Source organism: Engraulis encrasicolus, unplaced genomic scaffold (assembly GCF_034702125.1).
Source record: "Engraulis encrasicolus isolate BLACKSEA-1 unplaced genomic scaffold, IST_EnEncr_1.0 scaffold_94_np1212, whole genome shotgun sequence".
NCBI classification, from domain to species: Eukaryota; Metazoa; Chordata; class Actinopteri; order Clupeiformes; family Engraulidae; genus Engraulis; species Engraulis encrasicolus.
The window spans coordinates 83,936-107,290 of NW_026946302.1; the positions used below are offsets into that span (position 1 = coordinate 83,936).

The 23,355-nt window shown below is 44.3% G+C and overlaps 1 protein-coding gene and 1 long non-coding RNA gene across 3 annotated transcripts; one reads left to right on the forward strand and one right to left on the reverse strand.

Annotated features, from left to right (window-relative positions):
- Positions 1–5,745: 5,745 nt before the first annotated feature.
- LOC134445045 (uncharacterized) lies at positions 5,746–8,895 on the forward strand. Its single transcript, XR_010034171.1, has 4 exons — positions 5,746–5,832; positions 6,942–7,079; positions 8,517–8,653; positions 8,797–8,895. It is a non-coding gene; the product is annotated as an uncharacterized LOC134445045 (long non-coding RNA).
- A 9,716-nt stretch (positions 8,896–18,611) lies between these two features.
- Positions 18,612–23,073, reverse strand: LOC134445044 (uncharacterized). 2 transcript variants are annotated; one of them, XM_063194167.1, is made up of 9 exons: positions 22,579–23,073; positions 21,550–21,750; positions 20,752–21,361; positions 20,298–20,374; positions 19,900–20,089; positions 19,660–19,781; positions 19,331–19,559; positions 19,072–19,218; positions 18,612–18,987 (listed from the first exon to the last, which is right to left on the reverse strand). In XM_063194167.1, exons 1-9 carry the CDS (start codon positions 22,882–22,884, stop codon positions 18,734–18,736), a joined length of 2,136 nt encoding a protein of 711 aa, XP_063050237.1. In that variant the 5' UTR covers positions 22,885–23,073; the 3' UTR covers positions 18,612–18,733. The 2 variants fall into 2 exon arrangements, with proteins under 2 accessions (XP_063050237.1, XP_063050236.1); XM_063194166.1 differs by having other exon boundaries at positions 18,612–19,218.
- Positions 23,074–23,355: the final 282 nt, after the last annotated feature.

Consider the following 23,355-nt stretch of genomic DNA (forward strand, 5'->3'; position numbering starts at 1 on the left):
TCGTGGTTTATCATTGGTGTGGCGGCAGTATTTGTTTTGTCGCCAGAATCAGCTTAGTGCCTCAATGACCTATGTAGCATTCCAAAATGGTAAATGAAACGATTACTTAAATATTTTTTGGCTGAGGCCCGCCCTAGAATGTTGATTGACCACAGTGCAAGAAGAGGTCAGACAGTTTTTGACTGATAGCGTTATTGACTGAATTCTAATACCGTCCGTACTCTCGTGTTTTCCATCTCGTCAAGATGTTTCTACAGCGGGTCTACAAACAGCCTCCCCACTTGCTATTCGATCCATGCCTGCACTTCACCTAAGGGCAGTATCGAGTGAGCGCAGACCATAGAGGTAGAACATAAAACTAGAGGTTACATGGCAATCGCAACTGCACTGGGAAATGGCACATGGTGCACCCCCCCCCCCCCCCCCCACACACACTTCCGTAGGTAGTGTAGGCACCTTCAGTCAATGCAAGTCAATGGAGAACACACCCACCCCTGGTGGAAAATCGACTAAAACTGTGTGAATGTGAAATAACACAATCAAAGACCAGATTTGAAATGCCAGGCTAAATATCTACTTAAATCACGAGTCGATAAAATACATTAAAAATCAAATTATATTATGTACATTTAACAACACACTTCAACTATTGTCTTTGTATAGTGTGTTGATGGACATTTTCACATCATTAAGCCGTTTGTTGACAGCGGTGAGCCTCCCTCTCCATTCATTTCCATTTCTCTGGTCTACCTACAGATAATGGGGGCTACAGATTGCCGTGAAAAGGGGGGCGGGGTCAACTCTAGTCTTATTTTCTACCTCTATGGCACAGACCATAAGACTGGCGGCTAATCTTCAAACTTGTATTTGCTGTCGGCTGAAACCTGAAAATATTACTGTGGGTTTTGAGAAACCAATGTGGACCTAAATCAAATGTACAATAACCCGGGAGTTTGATTTCTTACAGGTTTGACATTTGCGAGTCAACCTCTGCTAGCATCTTCCTAACAAAATTGCAGTACCACCCGGAAAAAGTGAAACTTTGCTCTCTCATCATACTACGGAGGCCCAGAGGTGACACGGAGGGACTTTTTTTGGGGTGGGAAATGTGTGCACTGGAGACTAACACCTTTGCGAGATAACGCAAATCTTTTGCGAGATATCGCAAACCATTTGCAAGATAACGCAAATATTTTGCGTGATAACGCAAATATTTTTGCGAGATAACGCAAATTAAAACTTACATCTGCGGGTTCACCACTTTGATTTGCAGCACACTTTTTGGTCACCGGGGGGCAGTCTGAACCAACACGTGTAAGGCGTTGAAACGCCACAGTTGTAGGGGTAGGCTATTCAATTCAACCACCACTGTTGTTGGATAACAGCGAGAGGGATGCTGACAGTCAAAAACATGAGACTACTACCGCTGGAAGGACGTGCAAGGATACCGTTATTTCATCCATTGTTTTATGTTAAATAAACAGATTTTGAGAGACACCGTAGCACCTTGCTTTGCGAACAGACAGAAAGGGAAATATAGGATTTGTTGGACGACACGTGTCTGCAATGCAGAAGCTCTGTATGACAGAATTAAGGAAGGCAGACGGGACAACTGCTTACTCTACGGTCATTTTCAAAGATGATGAGAAGTTTATGAAAATCATTTTGTCATATCAAGACCCACATGTGAACTATGTAGGCCTAATTTTAACATAGGCCTCGACGTTGAGGCAGCACGCTGTATTCTTTCTTTCTTTTTCTTGAAACTTTCAACGCAATGTGTTTTTTGTTGCGGTTCTCCCCTTTTAATTTATAATTGGCTAAATCAAGTAGGCTATCACTTCTTAGCCATGCAGAGAGCTTAGACTTGTAACAACTCCGACATTTGGAACTATCCAAAGTGGGCATTGGTTAATAGTTTTCTCGGTCAGGCTTGGATTAATGTTTCTTAACGCATGACATGATGGCAGATCACGGAACTTCACGAATAGAAAGCGACATATGTCCTTCCTGTGGTAGAAAATTCCTCCTGTTATACATGACATCGGGTCTTGAGTAAATGGAGGAAATCAAATAGTTATTTGCTTTTAACTGTGAACCAGTTTTACAGTGATGGCTTTTAGCGAACACAAATTACTTTTGGATGTAACTCGTACCGCCACGTGCCCCATGGTGCCATGGTTTCCGACCCTGTAGCACTGAGATATCGCTGAAATCTAACGCAGAGCTCACAGAGATGACTAACAACTTTCAAAAATTCACGGAGAAGTGTCAAGTTTGGCAGAAGGGCGATAGCGCACTGGCATTGATGATCTGGCTTTGTTGTAAGCAGTCCAAAATCATAGCGTAACGGGCGTAAAGGGCCGTAGCCTAAAGGGTGGTTTATGCCTCGAGATCAGCGTCACTGCATCATGATGCAGTGAGCCGCGCAGTTAACGTAGTGAAGCCCCCCCCATCACGCAGGTACTCTGGGGCACCTCCCCAAAATTGTGTCTCGACGCAGGGAGCGACGGCGTGAAAGGGCGAAAATAGGTCTCTGATTGGTCCTCTCGACCAGCCTGCTCTGTCCTCGAGTCGAGAACAAGCGCTACTTCCTTGTTCTAACCTTCGTCAGTCTACGGACTGTGAGCTCTTCATTAAATAAGTTGCCCGTGCTTTGTTGTTTGATTTATTTACACGAACCGAAGACAAGTTACGACGCTGAAGTTATTTGGACAGTTGAACAGTGGTTCCGAGGTCGAGGAAACATTCCGCTTCGTCCTCGACAAATGAGCCACTTCTTTGTTCCAAACTACTACTGTGGCTGCCAGTGCGATCAAACATGCACGTGATATAAAGATTTAATGTTTCATTTTCATTCTCGTCGAGTCTGTGATGCTAAAAAAACAACCGACACGTCTAGTTTACTCTTTGTATTGAAGGCAGTTTCAGCGTGGAATGACATCGCGCAGACCGTGCTTCAAAACAGGGCATAAACAAGAATTAACTGCATCATGGCTGCGTCAAGCTCACTCTGTGGCACAAGTAGGAAGCATAACTGAGCCTTAACGCAACCTTGCGCAAACTAAAACACTGACAGGACAGTTTTTCCGAGGTGTGGCGGGACACAACACACACACACACACACACACACACACACACACACACACCAATTTTGAAAGAATTGAAAGAAAGAATACAGCGTGCTGCATCAGCTGCCAATGTTAAAATTAGCCTACGTAATTCACATGTGGGTCTTGATATGACAAAATGATCGTCATATGCTTCATAATCTTTGAAAATAACCGTTCAGTTCAGCGCCGTTCATCGAGGAAAAATGCCAAGGCACACCACCAATGAAAATGTTAACTGAAAATACAACCATATTACCTAAGCCTATAAAGGTAGGCCTACAGCCATTTAATTTCCCATGGCACACCATATGATTTCTGACGGCACACTAGTGTCTTGTAGTGTAGGTGAACATAATGGGATGTGTACCTTTAAGCCGCATCATTAAGTCTGTCGTGCGTTAGTGCGCCATGTGATCAGTAGGCACCAATTGGCAAAACTTGGCACGCTTTTAAAAGGTTGGCACAATCTGCTCGGAGTCGGAGGGAACCGTCAGATTGTTTGTGTGCTTGTGGCAACTATGCCTTTGGTTTGTGTGTGTGGTGCCGCTGGGGAGTCGAGCCCGTGTAGAGCCTCGCTTCACGAGAGAGGGACAATTTCGTGGAGTTTGGTCTATGGCGGGGGTGCGACTGTAAGCGCGGCCACATTGGTTCACTAGGCCAACTTCGTACTTGGCGTTATAGGAACCAGGCTTTTTGCGCTGCGTCCTTTGCCCGGCGACTTCGAGACAGTCGGTCGCTGTCCGTGGTACCTGTGGATCCACCTGTTGGTCTGTCTGCGGGCTGCTGTTTATATTGGAGAGTGACTGTGTGTGTGTGTGTGTGCGTGCGCGAGTGTGTGACGTTTCCCCCTTTGCTTTCAGTTCTTATTTTGTGTGATGTAGGAGAAAGTGAGAGTTATCTGTTTGTTGTTTTGTTTATTTGTATCTTTCTTTTGTTTATTTTTGGTTCACCTCACACCACTTGGGCCGCTCAGCGTGCGGGTTACCCCTAAATAGATCTCGTTTGCTGTGCGTAAAAGTGCGCTTACAGTCGCACCCCCGCCATAGACCAAACTCCACGAAATTGTCCCTCTCTCGTGAAGCGAGGCTCTACATGGGCTCGACTCCCCAGCGGCACCACACACACAAACCAAAGGCATAGTTGCCACAAGCACACAAACAATCTGACGGTTCCCTCCGACTCCGAGCAGATTGTGCCAAACTTTTAAAAGCGTAACGGCTTAACTGTTACTGAACGGTTATTTTCAAAGATTATGAAGCATATGACGATCATTTCGTCATATCAAGACCCACATGTGAATTATGTAGGCTAATTTTAACATTGTCAGCTGAGGCAGCACGCTGTATTCTTTCTTTCAAAGAAAAGTATTTCAATTCTTTCAAAATTGGTGTGTGTGTGTGTGTGTGTGTGTGTGTGTGTGTGTGTGTGTGTGTGTGTGTGTGTGTTGTGTTCCGCCACACCTCGGAAAAACTCTGTGTTTTAGTTTGCGCAAGGTTGCGTTAGGCTACGGCCCTTTACGCCCGTTACGCTATGATTTTGGACTGCTTACAACAAAGCCAGATCATCAATGCCAGTGCGCTATCGCCCTTCTGCCAAACTTGACACTTCTCCGTGAATTTCTGAAAGTTGTTAGTCATCTCTGTGAGCTCTGCGTTAGATTTCTGCGATATCTCTCAGTGCTACAGGGTCGGACACCATGGCACCATGGGGCACGTGGAGGTACGAGTTACATCCAAAAGTAATTTGTGATCGCTAAAAGCCATCACTGTAAAACTGGTTCACAATTAAAAGCAAATAACTATTTGATTTCCTCCATTTACCTAAGACCCGATGTCATGTATAACAGGAGGAATTTTCTACCACAGGAAGGACATATGTCGCTTTCTATTCGTGAAGTTCCGTAATCTGCCATCATGTCATGCGTTAAGAAACATTAATCCAAGTCTGACCGAGAAATCTATTAACCAATGCCCACTTTGGATAGTTCCAAATGTCGGAGTTGTTACAAGTCTAAGCTCTCTGCATGGCTAAGCAGTGATAGCCTACTTGATTTAGCCAATTATAAATTAAAAGGGGAGAATCGCAACAAACAACACATTGCGTTGAAAGTTTCAAGAAAAAGAAAGAAAGAATACAGCGTGCTGCCTCAACGTCGAGGCCTATGTTAAAATTAGGCCTACATAATTCACATGTGGGTCTTGATATGACAAAATGATTTTCATAAACTTCTCATCATCTTTGAAAATGACCGTAGAGTAGCCTAGCAGTTGTCCCGTCTGCCTTCGTTAAAGATCCCATGGCATGAAATTTTCACTCTGTGAGCTCTTTTGGCCTTAAAATGAGTCTCTATAGCCTCCTTAAGTCACCCCAGGGGCTAAAAATGTCGAAATGTGTTCACAGAGCACTACAGTATTTCCTCCATGCTTTGAAAAGAGCTAGTCCAATTGACGCAAAACTACGAGGCTCCTGGGATGACGTCATCCCAGGACGAGCTCATCTAAATTCCCCACGCCTTCTCTCCGCCACGCCCTCTGTCTCCACCCACTACCTGGATTACCCCACCCGCCTGGCCCCGAGCCCAATTCATTTGGAATAAACGCATAGGCCTACCATAAGACTGAAGAGATAAAGCAGTGGATGTTCTAAACGACTGAAGTGGAGGTCTGGGTCATTACCAAGTCTTGCCGGTCCATCAGCAAGAACTACCCAACACCAACAAGTAAGTCAATTAGTCCCTAGTCGCGTGCTATTTTATGGATGCCATGCCAGTGTATTAGCTATCTATGATAAGCTTACATCAGCTGTATTGCATTTAGCCATGAAGCCTGCGCTGTGGTACAATACCAAAATCCATGATACTAAGTCATACTGATTTAATTGGGAAATTTGACACTTGTCGTTTGACCAAATATCTTGCATGTGCAGTGCATAAAGCACTAAAGCAAGACTGTTGTTAGCATGTTGGCAAGCATGGTCTGTGGTCAGACCATGGAGTCGGTTACATGGAACAGCGCGAGGAAATCAAATTCATAAATTTTAAGTCTTTGCTTCGATTTGACGACATCGTTTTTGCAAGCCTTGGTTTCGATTTGGTTACCCTATTTTTTAAATCCCGAGTCGTGCAAAGTTTAGTTCTGGCTGAGAAATGACTAGTTGATTTGATTTCCTCGCGCTGTTCCATGTAACCGACAAGTGTCTGACCACAGACCATGCTGGGGTACGCGCGATGTTCATGTGTCCGGTTTGAGTGTTTGCGCGGTAACAAACGTTGGCTGGCTACCCTCGAGAGCCAACACTCAAACCGCGACACCCTCGTTGGCTTTGGAGGAGCACAGTTTTGAGCTGTCATTCGTAGCCATCGTCACGTCGCCAGTTTATCAAATGCTCGGATTTCGAATGAGATGTTTTCTCTCTGCGTCTCGTTGAGTTTACCAATGCCATCAGGGAGAATTGACATACAGAGGTGGTAGCATCTACAGAAACTGGCAGTTATGAATGTAAGCTTACAATCACGAACAGTGTTACATCAGTGGTACAGTGATTGCATGCAGACTCTCGCTGCTAGCAATATATTTTGTGGTATCAGTACTGCACATTCATTGACCCACTGCCCTCTTGCAACTTGTGAAATAACCTCATCATAATGTTATGCCATGGATTTCTCCTATTTCTTCTGTGTGTCCACTTGAAATTGTGAACAAAGCTAGGATATTAATGCAAACGTGTTGCTGTCTATGCAGAACATGCATGATTGGGGGGGGGGTGGGGGTTGTGCATGTTGGTGCATTATGTATTTCTGAATCTCATTGAGTGTTGTTGTCTTCACAGGCCACCACCACATCAAGTGTGTACACGTTCAGAGATATGGGTCATGGATTCTGCCTGCCAGACAGACCGCATTGCCACCCAGACTACAGCCACACCAGTTATCCTTGAAGACATTGCCGCCCCAGTCATGGAGTAAATGTATGTTGCCTACTGTAGCTGCCACTTCCAATACTGTTGTGTAGCTTCAAAATGGTTACTTCCCTTTTCCCTTGTTGTGTAACATTATGTTATTACATTACATTTCGTTATTACATTACATTTCGCTTAGCTGACGCTTTCATTTTATTCAAAGCGACTTACAGTTATTATTTGTCAGGGTAATGGTTACAGTCCCTGGAGCAATGTGGGGTTAGGTGCCTTGCTCAAGGGCACTTCAGCCATGGGTGGAGATGTAGGGAGAGGTCAGGGGGGATTCGAACCTGCAACCCCCAGATTGAAAGACCAACTCTCTAACCACTAGGCCATGGCTATTGTTATTCCACAATATTGTTACAGGACAAAACATTAACTGTATCAGGGTAAGGTGCAGTCATTGATTGGAATCAGAAATATGACAACACTATGACTATGTCTACTGAGCCACATCAGAAATGACAGTGACGGCCATTGTAATACTTGGGGAAGATGACGGCATCTTATAGGCCTTCAACATTTTGTTTTACTGACAATTTTTTCCATGCCATTTCTGTCTGTTCTGACTCACTCACTCACTCACTTGTCTTGTATAGTTGGAGACCCTTGTTGTGGATCATTGTTTTAAGCTGTGTGCAGTATTCTTCTAATGATTTAGCAATTCTCATCTACAGAAACTCCAGTCATGACAAGTAAAAGGAAGCAGAATGATGTTGCAAAGCTCAGCCCCACCACCAGACCTCAGAGCACCAGTCTTTTCATTCAGTCATCCTTAGAATTGCCACTAAGAATGTTGACTTTCACTTCATTAGAATGCTGCATGTGAGAAGATTGCTGTTCTTGAAAGTTGGTGCCTGAAATGTCATTATTTAGCAGGGCTTGTCCTGCTTTAAATGGCAAGAAACGTCTATCATCATAGTTCTTTCCACTATCTAAACTCCTGTCCTCCCTTCTGATGACATTGCAAAATACTGTATCTTTGATGATAGATGTTTAATTGCAATATCTCACAAAAGCACAATTCAAATGTCATATTCTCATTCGTAATCGGGATGGGGAAAAGTCCCCCAAAAGTTGTTGTGCCTAGGCTGACAGCATAACAGGGAACCTGTGTTATTTTCTCCATGGATGGTGGGAATCAGGCCACAAGCACATGTGGTGGACATGAGTTTGGATAATGGAGTGGATCCCTTGACTAGGCCCCCTGAAAACACAATGTTTTCTGTGAATTTAATTTCTATATTTGCTTTACCAGAAAATGTATAATTTACACACACATGGGGTTTCGGATGATACTTGACTTGATGAAATTATAACTATTATGAACTATACAATTCATGGCAATTGTATAAAATGGCTTTTGCTGTATTTTGGAGCTCTTCAAATCCTTTCCAATGACTTATCAGTGGGACAGTGTTCACACATATTCTGTTGTACTTACAGACGGCTATCCACAATGGAAATACAAACCAACTACCGGCCCTACGGCTACCTGCAGGAGGTCTACCTTTCTTCAAAATCGCAAGACCAAGAAGGGATAGTGCATCAACCATCAAAAGCTTATGGCAACCTTTGTATTGGTAAGATTTCAAAAGAATTCATTTCAACTCATTTTGACATAACATTTTTACTGGTGTTACTTCAATATCACGTTAAATCCATAAAATAAGAGAATTAGAATTCAAAACAATGTCTTTTTTTCTGTATGTTTTTTTGTGTTAAGGTTATGTTCATGTCCTGGTGGACCTCATTCTGGACAAGGTCTTTGGGAACCCTGCGACACACTACGGCAATGTTGGCGTTGGTGCCGTTCACAGACGAGCCAGCCAGATAAAGAGGGGCCTTGTGTTGAGGTTCTCGTGTACTGCAGTCTGAATCCCCGGTGTAGTGTCCTTCGTCATCAAGGAACTCAGCATGGATATGCAAGACAACACAGGAATCACTGTTGGACAAATACTTGAAGCGGCTGAAAAATAGAAAAGACAGTTGCAGAGATTGTTAGTGCCGATATTCTTTCACTACAATATTTGTCTTCCATAAATATCCCCATGTTCCTATGGAATACTCTTGATGCTGTCATAAATAAATATTCACACTGTCTTTACACTGTCTGCATAATTGAATTAACAGCATATGTGGGTGTGTGTGATCCTGAAATATATTATTGATTACGATTACACTTAACTTATCTGACACTTTCATTTATTCAAAGCGACGTACAGTACAACTATTACTTTTCAGGGTATTGGTTACAGTCCCAATGTGTGGTTAGGTGCCTTGCTAAAGGGTACTTCAGCCTGGACGGAGAGGTCAGGGGGGATTTGAATCAGCAACTCCTAGAATGAAAGACCAACTCTCTAACCACTAGGCCAGTGTCTCCCAACTTCTTGTTGTCCTGCATACCCCCTAAGCAATTTTGTCACATGATGAGTACCCCTTCACTCATGCTCTATGTCTGTTCCTTTATCCCAGTGTGTCTACACTCCATACATTTGTTATTATTACATTTTTCCAAGTACCCCCTGAGGTGTGCTCGCGTACACCTAATGGTACACGTACCCCTGGTTGGGAAACACTGCACTAGGCCACGGGTGCCCCCCGAGTAGTATAGGCCTACAAGTAGTTACTCACTATTACTTGTATAAATTGAAGCAAGTGTGAATCTTGGCTCTCCCAGCACATCTCCTATTCTACAAAGATTAGATATGGTAAATGTTTCATCTTATTCATAGGTCTCTCTTTTTGTGGGCATTGACCATTGTATCCGTTTCCACGCTAGCATGCAAACTTATTTCCAAAAAATAATGCAGTTTTATGGTCGTGTTTGGTTCCTCGGGTAAACATAGGATGAGGCATACATTTCACAATGGAAAAACTTTGGTGGCAACTCATGGGTAAAGGTAAGCTGGATCATTTCACTAATGCACACAAGCCAGAATACATGGAAAAGGGGACTATTTTCCAGAGCAGACGTTAGCATTTTCCGCAAACAGACTGGTCAATAGTGTTTACAGCTACTGTAGTGGCGATCACATGCGGGATAAGCATCATCCGAAACGGAACGATGTTTGAAGGGGGTAAAGTTAAACAGTCTAGGCCTACTATAAGGCTCTGAAAATTGCCCGCCTCGTTCAATAATAACACATTGATTTTACAGGTATTGGTGTAGTTAGCATATCGTAACATGTTAGAAATGAAGGACGTAGGCACATAGTTCAACATAGAACTACTATCCATCCATTCCACACTGAGAAAGTTGCCGGGTTTAGATAATGTGGAGTCGCGATGCCAGTAACATGCACACACAGCAAATTAGGTTTTCTAGACTACTTATAGGCATACTGTATGCTAAATAAAAAAGAATGTTGTTTGTTTTTGATGTTCACTTGCGAGCAAGGACGTCTAGATGCAAAATATTGCTGCTATAATAATTACCAGCCAGTCACTGGCTACCAAAAGGGCTTTCGGACCTACCCAACAAATGAAATTCCAGATATAACATTTCAAACTCACCCTTCTGAGACGTCCTGCGCTGAAGTCCTTGAGCAGGTAGCTCCCTACGTGTTTCATCTTCGGGTCAAAAGCGTCAATTCATCCAGTTGCTTGTGCCGATGCGAAATGCTACAGCTACTAGTTAGCAGCTAACAAACAAACACACCCTCGTCGCCACCACCCACAGGAGCTTGGTCCCGCCCCCACTCATCCACGGGACACACCCCTCCCCTCCCTCCCACTCCCCCCTGCAAACTGACGCACTGGAGAAAGCACTGAAATGGGTCTTTCTCCAAAGACGCCAAAATAGCGCATTTCGGCTTTATTTTGAGAAAGCCTGCGGATATAACATCCTGACACCCCCCGAAAGCCAATACAAAGCACCACAGGACCATGCCATGGGATCTTTAAGTCTGTCATACAGAGCTTCTGCATTGCAGACACGTGTCGTCCAACAAATCCTATATTTCCCCTTCTGTCCGTTCGCAAAGCAAGGTGCTACGGCGTCTCTCAAAATCTGTTGTTTATTTAACATAAAACAATGGATATAATAACGGTATCCTTGCACGTCCTTCCAGCGGTAGAAGTCTAATGTTTTTGACTGTCAGCATCCCTCTCGCTGTTGTCCAACAACAGTGGTGGTTGAATTGAATAGCCTACCCCTACAACTGTGGCGTTTCAAAGCCTTACACGTGTTGGTTCAGACTGCCCCCCGGTGACCAAAAAGTGTGCTGCAAATCAAAGTGGTGAACCCGCAGATGTAAGTTTTAATTTGCGTTATCTCGCAAAAATATTTGCGTTATCACGCAAAATATTTGCGTTATCTCGCAAATGGTTTGCGATATCTCGCAAAAGATTTGCGTTATCTCGCAAAATATTTGCGTTATCTCGCAAAGGTGTTAGTCTCCAGTGCACACATTTCCCACCCCAAAAAAGTCCCTCCGTGTCACCTCTGGGCCTCCGTATCATACCCATAAATCGTCTCTGATGTAAATTTTATATTTTCGTTAAAATATGGCTGAACATTCCTGAGTGAACTACTGTCGCGATTTTGTAACTGCAGAATCCACAATTATATCAGAGGCTAGAACATTTATCAGTCCAACCTAGCAACTGTAACCCAAGGGGCAGGACATAGCCAAAGGCAAATTACCTATAAGTTAATGAACAGTGAAAATAAATTACCCTTTTGATTGTGTTACCACAGACACTCTCTCCAACCCAATGGGGTGACTTTGACTGTGACTTTGATACATAGGCTATACAGTTGAAGGGAGGGTATACCATATTCCCTTTACAAGTTCTAATAAATAATCCCTGATGTGTCTGTAAAATATTCCACCAGGGCCAGAGGAAATGAGGATCGTGCTCATTGGTCAGAGTGGAGTTGGGAAGAGCTCAACAGGAAACACCATCTTGCGATGGCGGGCTTTTGGATCCTCCACATCAGAGTGGCAGAAGGAACGAGGCGAGTGTGAAGGTAGACCGGTGGCCGTGGTCGATAGTCCAGGCCGCTTTAACCCAGACAGCAATACAGAGATCTCTAAGTGCACCTCTCTCAGTGCTCCTGGACCTCACGCTTTCCTAGTTGTGATCCACCCAAAGACAGTAGGCAGGAGCCCTGTGCACGTTATCCAGATGATGTTTGGAGAGGAGGCATTGCATTACACAATGGTCCTCTTCACTCACGGAGATGACTTGGAGACAGATGGAGATTCCATACAAGTCTTGGTTAGTCAAAATCCAGATCTTCGCGCCTTCATCCGCAAGTGTGGTGGAGGATACCACGTCTTCAACAACAGAGACGAGGATCCGTCTCAGGTCAGAGAGCTTCTGGAGACCGCTGCCATAGCCCTGCTGGCTGTTGCATTTGCAGTGATGAAACACTGACCAGCAAATGTGTCTTTGAGTGGTTTTCCCCTTTTAATCTGGTTGGGATATCTGGTTTGATCATATTGTAGCATTGTGTTATGGGAAACTCTTAAAGAAAGTTCTGAAAAAATGAGTGTTTTTCACAGTTACAGATATATAGAGAGTTTATACCATCCTTCCTCAGGAAGGTCAGTAGACCGAAAGCTTGGCCTATTATTAAAAAGAACACAAAGGGGATTTAAGTGTGCAGACATTTTTCTTTCAATTTTACACAGTTTTTGTTTATGTTTGGCACCTTTTAATCGAGAGTACGGTGTGAACCGGTTAACACACATTTCGATACCATCCTCACCTTAAAATGCAGGAATTGCAGAATTTAAAAACAGGGTCCTTGCTAAAGTATATGTTCTGTCACCAGAATGGTAATGGCCAAATCATAATGTAGTACTGCGTAGGACTATGGTAGTGTCAATGGCTATTATTATTTGTGTTGAACTGAGAACAGTGCACATTATCAGTTTATTAAGTGGATATTGCCTGAAAAACAAAGGACAAAGGAGTTTTCCTTTATTGCACTCTCCAAAAGAAGCAGTTGATTTTGAGGGATACTAGCACTCTACCTACCCTTCTTCATGTTAACTAACACACACAGACACACACAGACACACACACACACACACACACACACACGCACGCACGCACGCACACACACACACACACACACACACACACACACACACACACACACACACACACACACACACACACACACACACACACACACACACACACACAGGGCTGTTGACAGCATTGGCCGGGCCCTGAACAAAGCGATCTGAATGGGCCCCCACCCAATACATACAATGTAATGAGGAGAAATTGTCAGCCCCCTCTTCTTAATGGGCCCGGGAGAACTGACCCCTTATTCCCCCCTTGTCGGCTTCCCTACACACACACACACACACACACACACACACACACACACACACACACACACACACACACTCACACACACACACACACACACACACACACACACACACACTCACACACACACACTCTCACACACACACACACACACACACACACACACACACACACACACACACACACACACACACACACAGCCACACTATGGTACACTGTATCGCCCAAGTATGGCCTGAGGAGGGCGCCAGTGCACAACACAACAACACCATCAGAAGCCAGAGCACGTTTCCCTCTAATGTACCGCGCCTCACACACACACACACACACACACACACACACACACACACACACACACACACACACACACACACACACACACACACACACACACACACACACAGCCACACTATGGTACACTGTATCGCCCAAGTATGGCCTGAGGAGGGCGCCAGTGCACAACACAACAACACCATCAGAAGCCAGAGCACGTTTCCCTCTAATGTACCGCGCCTCACAAGCCCTCTGTGGCAGGTGTACCAACCAGTACAACAGAGACAACAAGGAACACACCAGACAGCAGAACTCATGGGAGGCATGTTAATGATGAGCAATGTTGCCCTGACACTATCCAGGGGAATACGAACTATTCATAAATAAATACACACACACACACACACACACACACACACACACACACACACACACACACACACACACACAAACACACACACACTCTATGGGGGTACTGCATCTCCCAAGTATGTTCTGAGGAGGGCGCCAGTGCACAACACAACAACACCGTCAGAAGCCAAACCACGTTTCACTCTTATCATTTTAAGATTATTTAAAAGGGGTAGGCCTGCAAGGTAGGATTAGAAAGTTCATTCATTGCCTTCCTACTTTATGGAGACCATGCTTAAATGAATGAGTAATAATATAATCCAATGTTCAGACATTCTCCCCCATAACTGACAGTGAAAGTGAAAGGCCACCTGTGGGACTTTCTTCTTTTACAGCACGCCCTGCGCTGCTATTGTTTTTATGCGTTTATGCTTGTTGTCTTCTGGCATTTTTTCGTGTTGTTCTGTTTTGCATGGATTGTATCTCTTTGCAAAGCACATTGAATTACTTCCATGTATGTAATGCGTTACAGAAATAAATTGCCTTGCCTTGGCACAACACTCCACAGCACATATTGCACACTGCATACAACAAAAGTGCATGTATGCCTCATCCATGCATCCCTAATGGCACCCTAAGGCCAAGGGAGCAGTGCGGCAGGAGTAGTACCAGGATCAGAGAGGAGGATGGGGGGGACCAGTAGAGTACCATGCTCAGGTTACCTGTCATGGATGAGGATGGGGGACAGTAGAGTACCATGCTCAGGTTACCTGTCATGGAGGAGGATGGGGGACAGTAGAGTAACATGCTCAGGGTATATCAGTCACGGAGGAGGATGGGGGACAGTAGAGTACCATGGAGGAGGATAGGGAACAGTAGAGTACCATGATCAGTGTACATCGGTCATGGAGGAGGATGGGGTACAGTAGAGAGAACCATGCTCAGGGTACCTCAGTCATGTAGAAGGACGGGGGACAGTACCATGCTCAGGGTACCTCAGTCATGGAGGAGGACGGAGGAGGACGGGGGGGGGGGGGGGGGGGGGGGTTGGGGGGGGTTCAGTGAGGTCTGAGGAAAAAAAAAAAAAAACCTCAGGCAGAGACCAGCGTCGCCGATCTTCTTTTGCGGGGGGTGGGGGTCCTTAGCAGCTTGGCATCAGTGGACCTGAGGGCTCGAGCAGGGGCATAAAAAGAGAGCATGTCAGAGATATAACTAGGGGCAAGTCCATTTAATGCTTTAAATACTGTCAGCAGAATCTTAAAGTCGATTCTGTATGAGACAGGTAACCAGTGCAGAGTACCATGGAGGAGGATGGGGGACAGTAGAGTACCATGGAGGAGGATGGGGGACAATAGAGTACCATGCTCAGGGTACCTCAGTCATGGAGGAGGATGGGGAACGGTGGAGTACCATGGAGCAGTGGTTCCCAACCTATGGGTCGGGACCCCCCTTATGGGTCGCCAAAGATCCACAGGGGGTCGCGGAGCCCTCTTGATTTTAAGGGGTTTCGTTTTAAATATATATATAGCCCATGTTGAATAAAAGACAAAGCATTTAGCTAATAAATGCATAGACGCAACAAATTTTAAGTGCTACATTAAACATTTATTCTATATTTGACCAAAGACGGATTGAGGAATAAAATAACTAAAATAAGTTTTTGCAGGAAACAGAGGGCATATTGTGACTCCTTCTCGTGCGGGCGCTCGCTTGGTTGGGTCACCAAAGCTTACAATAGTAAAAACATGGGTCCCTTAAGAAAAAGGTTGGGAACCACTGCCATGGAGGACGATGGGGGACAGTAGAGTACCATGCTCAGGGCACCTCAGTCATGGAGGAGGATGGGGGACAGTAGAGTACCATGCTCAGGGTACCACAGTCATGGAGGAGGATAGGGGACATTTGAGTACCATGCTCAGGGTACCTCAGTCATGGAGGAGGATGGGGGACAGTAGAGTACCATGCTCAGGGTACCTCAGTCATGGAGGAGGACGGGGGACAGTAGAGTACTATGCTCAGGGTACCTCAGTCATGGAGGAGGATGGGGGACAGTAGAGTACTATGCTCAGGGTACCTCAGTCATGGAGGAGGATGGGGGACTGTAGAGTACCATGCTCAGGGTACCTCAGTCATGGAGGAGAATGGGGGACAGTAGAGTACCATGGAGGAGGATGGGGGACAGTAGAGTACCATGCTCAGGGTACCTCAGTCATGGAGGAGGATGGGGGACAGTAGAGTACCATGCTCAGGGTACCGCAGTCATGAAGGAGGATAGGGTACATTTGAGTACCATGCTCAGGGTACCACAGTCATCATTGAGGATGGGGGACAGTAGAGTGCTATGTTCAGGGTACCGCAGTCATGAAGGAGGATAGGGTACATTTGAGTACCATGCTCAGGGTACCACAGTCATAGAGGACAGTAGAGTACCATGTCAGGGTACCTCAGTCATGGAGGAGGATGGGGAACAGTAGAGTACTATGCTCAGGGTACCTCAGTCATGGAGGAGGATGGGTGTTTTGCTCACTCTGGCCGAGCAAATGGGAGGTCTCTCGCTACATTTTCAATTGAACAATCAAACTATTTAAAGGATAATTGCGGTTTTTTCAACATTAAGCCTCATTTCCGAGTTGTCTGCAATGTTCTAGAACCCCCCACACCGTTTTTTTGATGTTTACTGCTGTCCCCGGTGTTTGCCTATTTTTGATGCATCCCAACCTGCTTCAGAATGGCAAGTCACCTGCATGTCCGACCAGGTCCTTAAAAGCACCATAAACGTTCGTTTTCAAAAACAACAACTCACCGGAGAGGTTACTGGTCTTCACTGGTCACCCATATCAAATTTTGTTGCAAGAAGACGCTTCTGTCGTGTTTAATTTGACATTTTGTAAATCCCATTGAGTTCTATTGAGGACTGGTGTTCGTTGATATTACTCCGCCACCGGCAGTGTTGCCAGATGAGTCTGATGATTTCCAGCCCAAAAAATGCTCAAAACCCGCCTAGAAGCACAAAATCCCAATTCTATTGATTTCTATGGCAAAAATTGGGAGGGTTTTTCTGCTAAATGCCATGTTTGCCCGCACACAGCCTTCCTAAGCAGCCCAATTGGGCGGGAAACAGCCCAATCTGGCAACACTGGGCACCGGAACCGGCACTTTCTTTGTTGTGGTTCCTCAGCCCTCTCTCAGCACAGGAAATACACGAGGATAATTACCTAGTTGTAGTCCTGTCGCTCAGTTGGCCAAAAGTAGGTGAGCAACGTACTGTAACAAGTTAATAACAAATAACAACAATACAAAAGCAACAAGAATGGAGTACGAACGTTGGGAAGAGGACATTTTCGATTTCGAGTTTGATGGGCGAGGATACAGATTCGAACCGGAATATACAGTAGAGGAGCTACGCCAAATGGATCTGGAAATGCAAGCAAGGGACACAGGGGAACCTGACGAAGTCACAGAAGGAATACAAGTTCCCAGGGTATCGGGAAGTTGGTGGTGCACTTGTGGAAAGTGCAAGCCGATGCCCACCGAACTGGAGAGTAGATGCTGCAAAGAATGGGATCTTCTGGTCACTTCAGGCATGGCTAGCCTGAATGTCTCGGTCGATGAGACGGGTGAGGAGGATGAGGAGAGGGGTGAATCGCCATCGTGCATTACCGAGAAGGAGGTGCGCCAGCTTCTAAATAAACCAGTTTTGGAGACTTTCTTTTGGGTTCCGAAAATAAACTGGAAGAAACGCCCTGTTCCAGAGGGACCAAACGGCCAATTGTCTGAAAGGTAAGCTATGTAAAAACTAATGGCAATCGTAACTTCGTAAGTCTAGCCATCCCATGACATAACCATGTCTGAAAAATAAGGAAACACCACACACTAATTATTATTCTGTCGTACTTCTTGGCGTGAAGAACGTCCGATAATTATAGAAGAAACGGGAACAGAGCAGTGTGCAATTCATACAACATCAGTGACACCACTTTATTTTTGAACACAATATGTGCTCCTTATTGTATGAGCGGACGCGCTCCTTGGAGTGAGCCTTGATCGCCCCAAGAAGTAAACAATAATAAAAAAAAAGATCAGGATGTTCAATGTGTGTGGTGTTTTCCGAATAGTTGGCCATGATCATGTTTTCCTGAAACAGCTGCATCACCGAAGGGGTGTGTGCAGTGTCATGATCATGAACTGTATTCTGATAATGTTTTTTATTGTCATATTTCACTGACGTTGTCTATGTACTTGTGTTTTCTATTCTCAGACAATATCGTCTCGTCGCCTATCGTGTAATTCTAGAGTGGGCATTGAAAGGTCACCGACTTGGACGTGGAAATCGTGCTGTGTTACCAAGCTGCGTCGTCAACGCTGTCCGGAATGCCTTCCCATCCCCCACTGGGGAGTACGTAGGATTTACACCGAAAGAGATTGAGGACTTATTCTGATGTACTGGGTGTGAAATAACACTGCCCTAGCACCCAAATCTTTCAGAACTTTACATTACTTTTCATTTCCATTCCATTGTTGTATATACTTTGTTTTACATAGCCTATTATATTGTAATAAAACAAAAACATTTTTTGAAAAGAACTTTGTTTTATTTCTAAACAAATGCTGTGTGCATGGCATTGAAATTTGGCATTGAAACAGTGACCATATGTAAAACATGTCTAATTCACACTATAAGGAATATTATGAACAAAATAATGTACAGTCCTGCACATATGTACAGAATTGATCAGTCCACTTGATTACAAAGTCTCTGGGTTGTGAGGGAATCTGGACTGATGCTTCCTGATGACATCCTCTTTTGGGGGTTTCTCCTTAGTTGCTATGGTTTTAGGCTGCTGGACCCTTGGCATTTCTTTTGGCGTTGGGTCTTCCCTTCTCTGCAGGACACGCTCAACAAGGTGATGGGTGAAATTCTGGCTTGTGGGCTGGTAAATTTTTTTGGCAACCCAGTCCTTTGTTCGTTTTGGGAACACCACGCTGAACCTTGGTGTGCCTGCAAAGGGAATCAATTTTTTAGCAAGACATTTAGCAACCAATGAAAATTTTCTGTGGGTGCTTACTTGGGAAAGCTCATTACCTTCTGAAGTTGTTGCCTGCTCGCGGCCAACGTTGTAGTTGTTGTCCAAAATAGCAAGTTGTGTACGAGCCACCATGGTGTTGTAGTCAAAATGGAGTCGTTTGGGCATGTATTTCAGCATCATACTGTGGTACACCTCCAAAGAACCTATACACAAAGGGTTTCATTACAATTGGAAATGTGAAGGCTACAACATTTCAGTAGAAATTAAAGTAATCGTCTACAGATCCCAAAAGGGATCCACATTCATATTACATACCAGTGTGTTTGAAATGAGTCATGTGGTCCAGGTCTTTCAGGAGTCTTTTTTCCTCAACAATAGTTTGCAAACCCTTGAAGGCATCTGAGTCCTCACGGAGCCACCGTTTCATTTTCTGTTCATCGGAGCTTAGAGGCGGGTGAGGACAGGCCCATCTTCTCCCATCTTGCTCCCACGTATGAACCCCACGAATGTGGTAGAGTAGTGAGGTCCATCGTCGCTTCAGTTCCTACAGAATAGATTTGGAGTCATGAGTATTTGCATCAAAGCCTTTTGTTATTTTCTGTAGAAATGTGGGCCGTTCTGGGTTATTGTGCTAAAGTTATTACCTCAGCGTTGCCATCAGAAGATGAGCAGCAGAACCAAAAGTGGTTCAGGATAGCCTGAAGCCAGCCCCCCAGGTCCTGATTTCCCTTCTTGTTGGCGAGGGCCAGTAGTTTTTTCTGCAAACCTGGGTAGAATTGTTGTGAAAAAAAGTGTAAATTAGGGTAAGAGTATAACATGGAGGGTAGGCTATATCAAGCTATTGTGTAACACCAGTCATGTACATATTATGATATGTGCATTACCTTTTGCCACATGCCATGTATCAAATTCATGGCGGATATTCTGGTACTCTTCCCGCATGATCTTACGGACGGATGGAGCCCTGTCTGTTGCGATGAGATCTATCGGGAGTCCTACATTGTAGATCAGATGGTTCAACCCCCTCCGAAAACCTTGAGACTCCATAGCAACTGAACTGCCAGCTTCTGTAACCTATTGGAAAAAAATAACAAATAGCCGCTGCGGCTTATACATAATGTATGTGTGTGTGTGACACAATGCCATTTGATCATAACAACAATATCACTATGCTTTACTCTATAGCAGAACTGTTCCACATCATAGTTTATGTTGATATCACAACAGTACTATAGTACCCACAATTTCGCCTGGGTTTTTGCAAAAAGCACAGTAGGTTTACCTGCAGTAGTTCAAAATGAACAATCTCTTGGGTGGATAACAGCTGAAGCGAATAGGTGGAGTACTTGCTGCTGTAGCCTGTAGAATGTAGAATGTGACAGAGTAACAACATATGAGTCCACTTTACAGTCACAAAGAAAACTGTCTGTGTGAGCAAACTAAAAGTTAGAAGTCGTTATATTTCTGTTGGACGTCATTAGATTGCTGTGGAGTCTACAAATTGAGACAAGGCACTTGATGAGCAATGAAAAGTGGCTTGGTGTATTCAATTGGAATGTGACCCTTTTCTCATGCCCTATGCTGCCATGCCTGACTAACAGTAAATAAGGTCTGTAGCATAAAGTTTGCAAAATTAGCATAATTTTGCAGCTCCACATGGAGATATAATGACTTCCATAAATCTGGCCATTTCTAAACATGTCACAGTCAACATGATTTTGGGGGGGGGGGCTTACCTGGCGAGTCACACCTGGCATCGCCACACAACTCGATGGACTTTCCCAGTTCCTTTTCCCTCACGAGTCGCTTGATGAGGTAGTCTTGCTGGTCCTTGTATGCGAAATGTATAACAGGAATGAGGTTGTCCCTTTGGATGCAGTAGAACTGTGATGTCTTCAAAATCTGTAAATGTAGGATGCTGGCCCACTCTGCAATTTCTGTGTAGGTTGTTCCAGAGAAAAGTGTTGCAGCAGAGATGAGGAGGTTGTTCTCTGGTATTCCCCTCACTTCAGGGCATGACATCCAACTGCCGGAATGGTTCTTCAGACAGGTCCATTCAATCTTTATCTTGCTGCCTCTTGTTGACTTTTTCTTCTCAATGATGGGGACACCACATGTAGGGACCTGGCATGTACTGAACAGTGCCATGAGGCAAGACTCGTTCACAATCCATTTATTTTCATTCCAGCCACTTCTAATGTCTGATGCACTTGAGCTGGATGTTGCACTTGAACTTGATTGTGTTGACTGTTGACTCAGGTGATAGCTGTAATCTTTTGGGTCATCTTCTGGGGCGGTAGACATGCTAACGTCCATTAGATGCATCTCTGTGTCTGTCTCATCTGGCTGTTGAAAAATCAAAACAATGGAATGCAATAAATATTTAGTCATGAAAATGTTACATAACTTTTGACATGACATTTTATATGGTACCTTTTGAAAATACCAGAGATAAGTAATGAAAAGGTAAGTAGTGAAAACAGTGACAATAAAGTAAGTAAAATAAGAAAGTAAGGAAAAATGTAAATACTCACGATTACTGCCGGGCTATCCCTCACCACAGGCAAAGCTAGGTATTTGCCAGATAAGGACCTCCTTGATGTTTTGGGTTGGTCTGGCGTTGGCTCAGGACTTGTCAGGATAAAAGACAGGCCTGATGATGAAGAGGGCCAGTCCTTTTCAGGAGTTGAGAAGTGTACGGGTTGGGTAGTGGAGGCGTCTACACCACCAACTGCCTGTAAAAAGTTTCAATGCAAAACATCAAGTTCAATGACTAACATAATGTGATTACAGTTATTTACACTGTGGTGCACAATGAGATGTAGAGATACTGTATTTTGTTTCCTGGCAATATGGCATACTACACAAAGTATTATTGACCTGTATTCAAGTACAGTGTATTTATATCACAATTCGACTAACATGACATGTCATCAAATCATTACAAGTGCAATTGCATTACAATTGCAATTATTACGCTTGACAGGACTGGACTGAGTTATGACATTATACGGTAGTGTGACCACTTCAAGGTATCAATACACATGAACAGTATTGAAAACAGATAATGATAAAATAAAGGTAAATAATAATGTCCAGGCACACACCACAGTCATATGGTTTGGCAGATGCTTTCAGTCGAAGACATCCACTATTACATTACAAAACAGGAGTCAAATTGAAAAATCAGTTTGGCTGTTTATCAGCAAGGTAGTAATACAGGCTATGAAGACCATTAGTGCAGGGCAAGACAAGCCCTCTTCTTACAACAGAGGATGGTGAGTTAGTATACTGCTTCAATAGCCCCCTCAGAAAACACCAAACACTGTGGCCTTCGAAGCCATGGTGAGAAGAGCTGTAGCTATTTCACTCTCCTCCCGCCCAACCCCCATCTCTGCTTACCTGGGGTAAGTTCTGTAACCTTGATTGCTTACCTCCCCCACCCCAAAGAACACGGTGGCAACCACAGCAAAGTAACCATTTAGCGATCTAAACAGTGTAAACTCCATATTCGAGGTAAATCGTCTAATTATAAACACAACTATGAAAGTAAAGTTGCTTACCCCAATGTTTTCCTCGTCTTGCGGAGGACCCAAGAGTGTTGGTACAGCCGTCCTTTTCAAATACAGTTTTTTAGGAGACTGAACTCTCTTGCTGTTCTTGGTCGACTGTACATAGTCCTCAAACCGAAAGTGCAAGGCGCACACACGATGGTCTGCTTCTTCCAGAACATGTATGGGTGTGTTGGTGTCGAAGCCAAGAAAAGATAGCCACAACTTCAACCGTGAAGAATAACGGAGTGGGAGTCTATGGCAGGTCCTTCTGTCCGGGATTTTACCACAGCCCCTAACTGCACAAACTCGTCCCATGTTCGAAAAAATATTTACAAAGACTAAGAAACAATACAAAAACGAATACAATAACAAAAAAGAAATAACACTGAGAAATGTGTAAAAAGATTATCTGTCCAACTTCCCTCGGATGATTGCAACACAGTCTCTCACTGCCGTACTGATAGCTGGCTGACTACTTCTATTTACATGCTCAAGTACAATGAACAATCGCTATCAATTGCGCCATCAAGTGGTGTGGAGTGAAGCACATCAGATTCAACTGCTGAGCGGAAGTTTATCCACGGCTGTGTGACGGCTGAGAAAATAGTTCCTGCATGAACGAGCTGCCAAATTAAACACGACAGAAGCATCTTTTTGCAACAAAATTTGATATGGGTGACCAGTGAAGACCAGTAACCACTCCGGTGAGTTGTTGTTTTTGAAAACGAACGTTGATGGTGCTTTTAAGGACCTGGTCGGACATGCAGGTGACTTGCCATTCTGAAG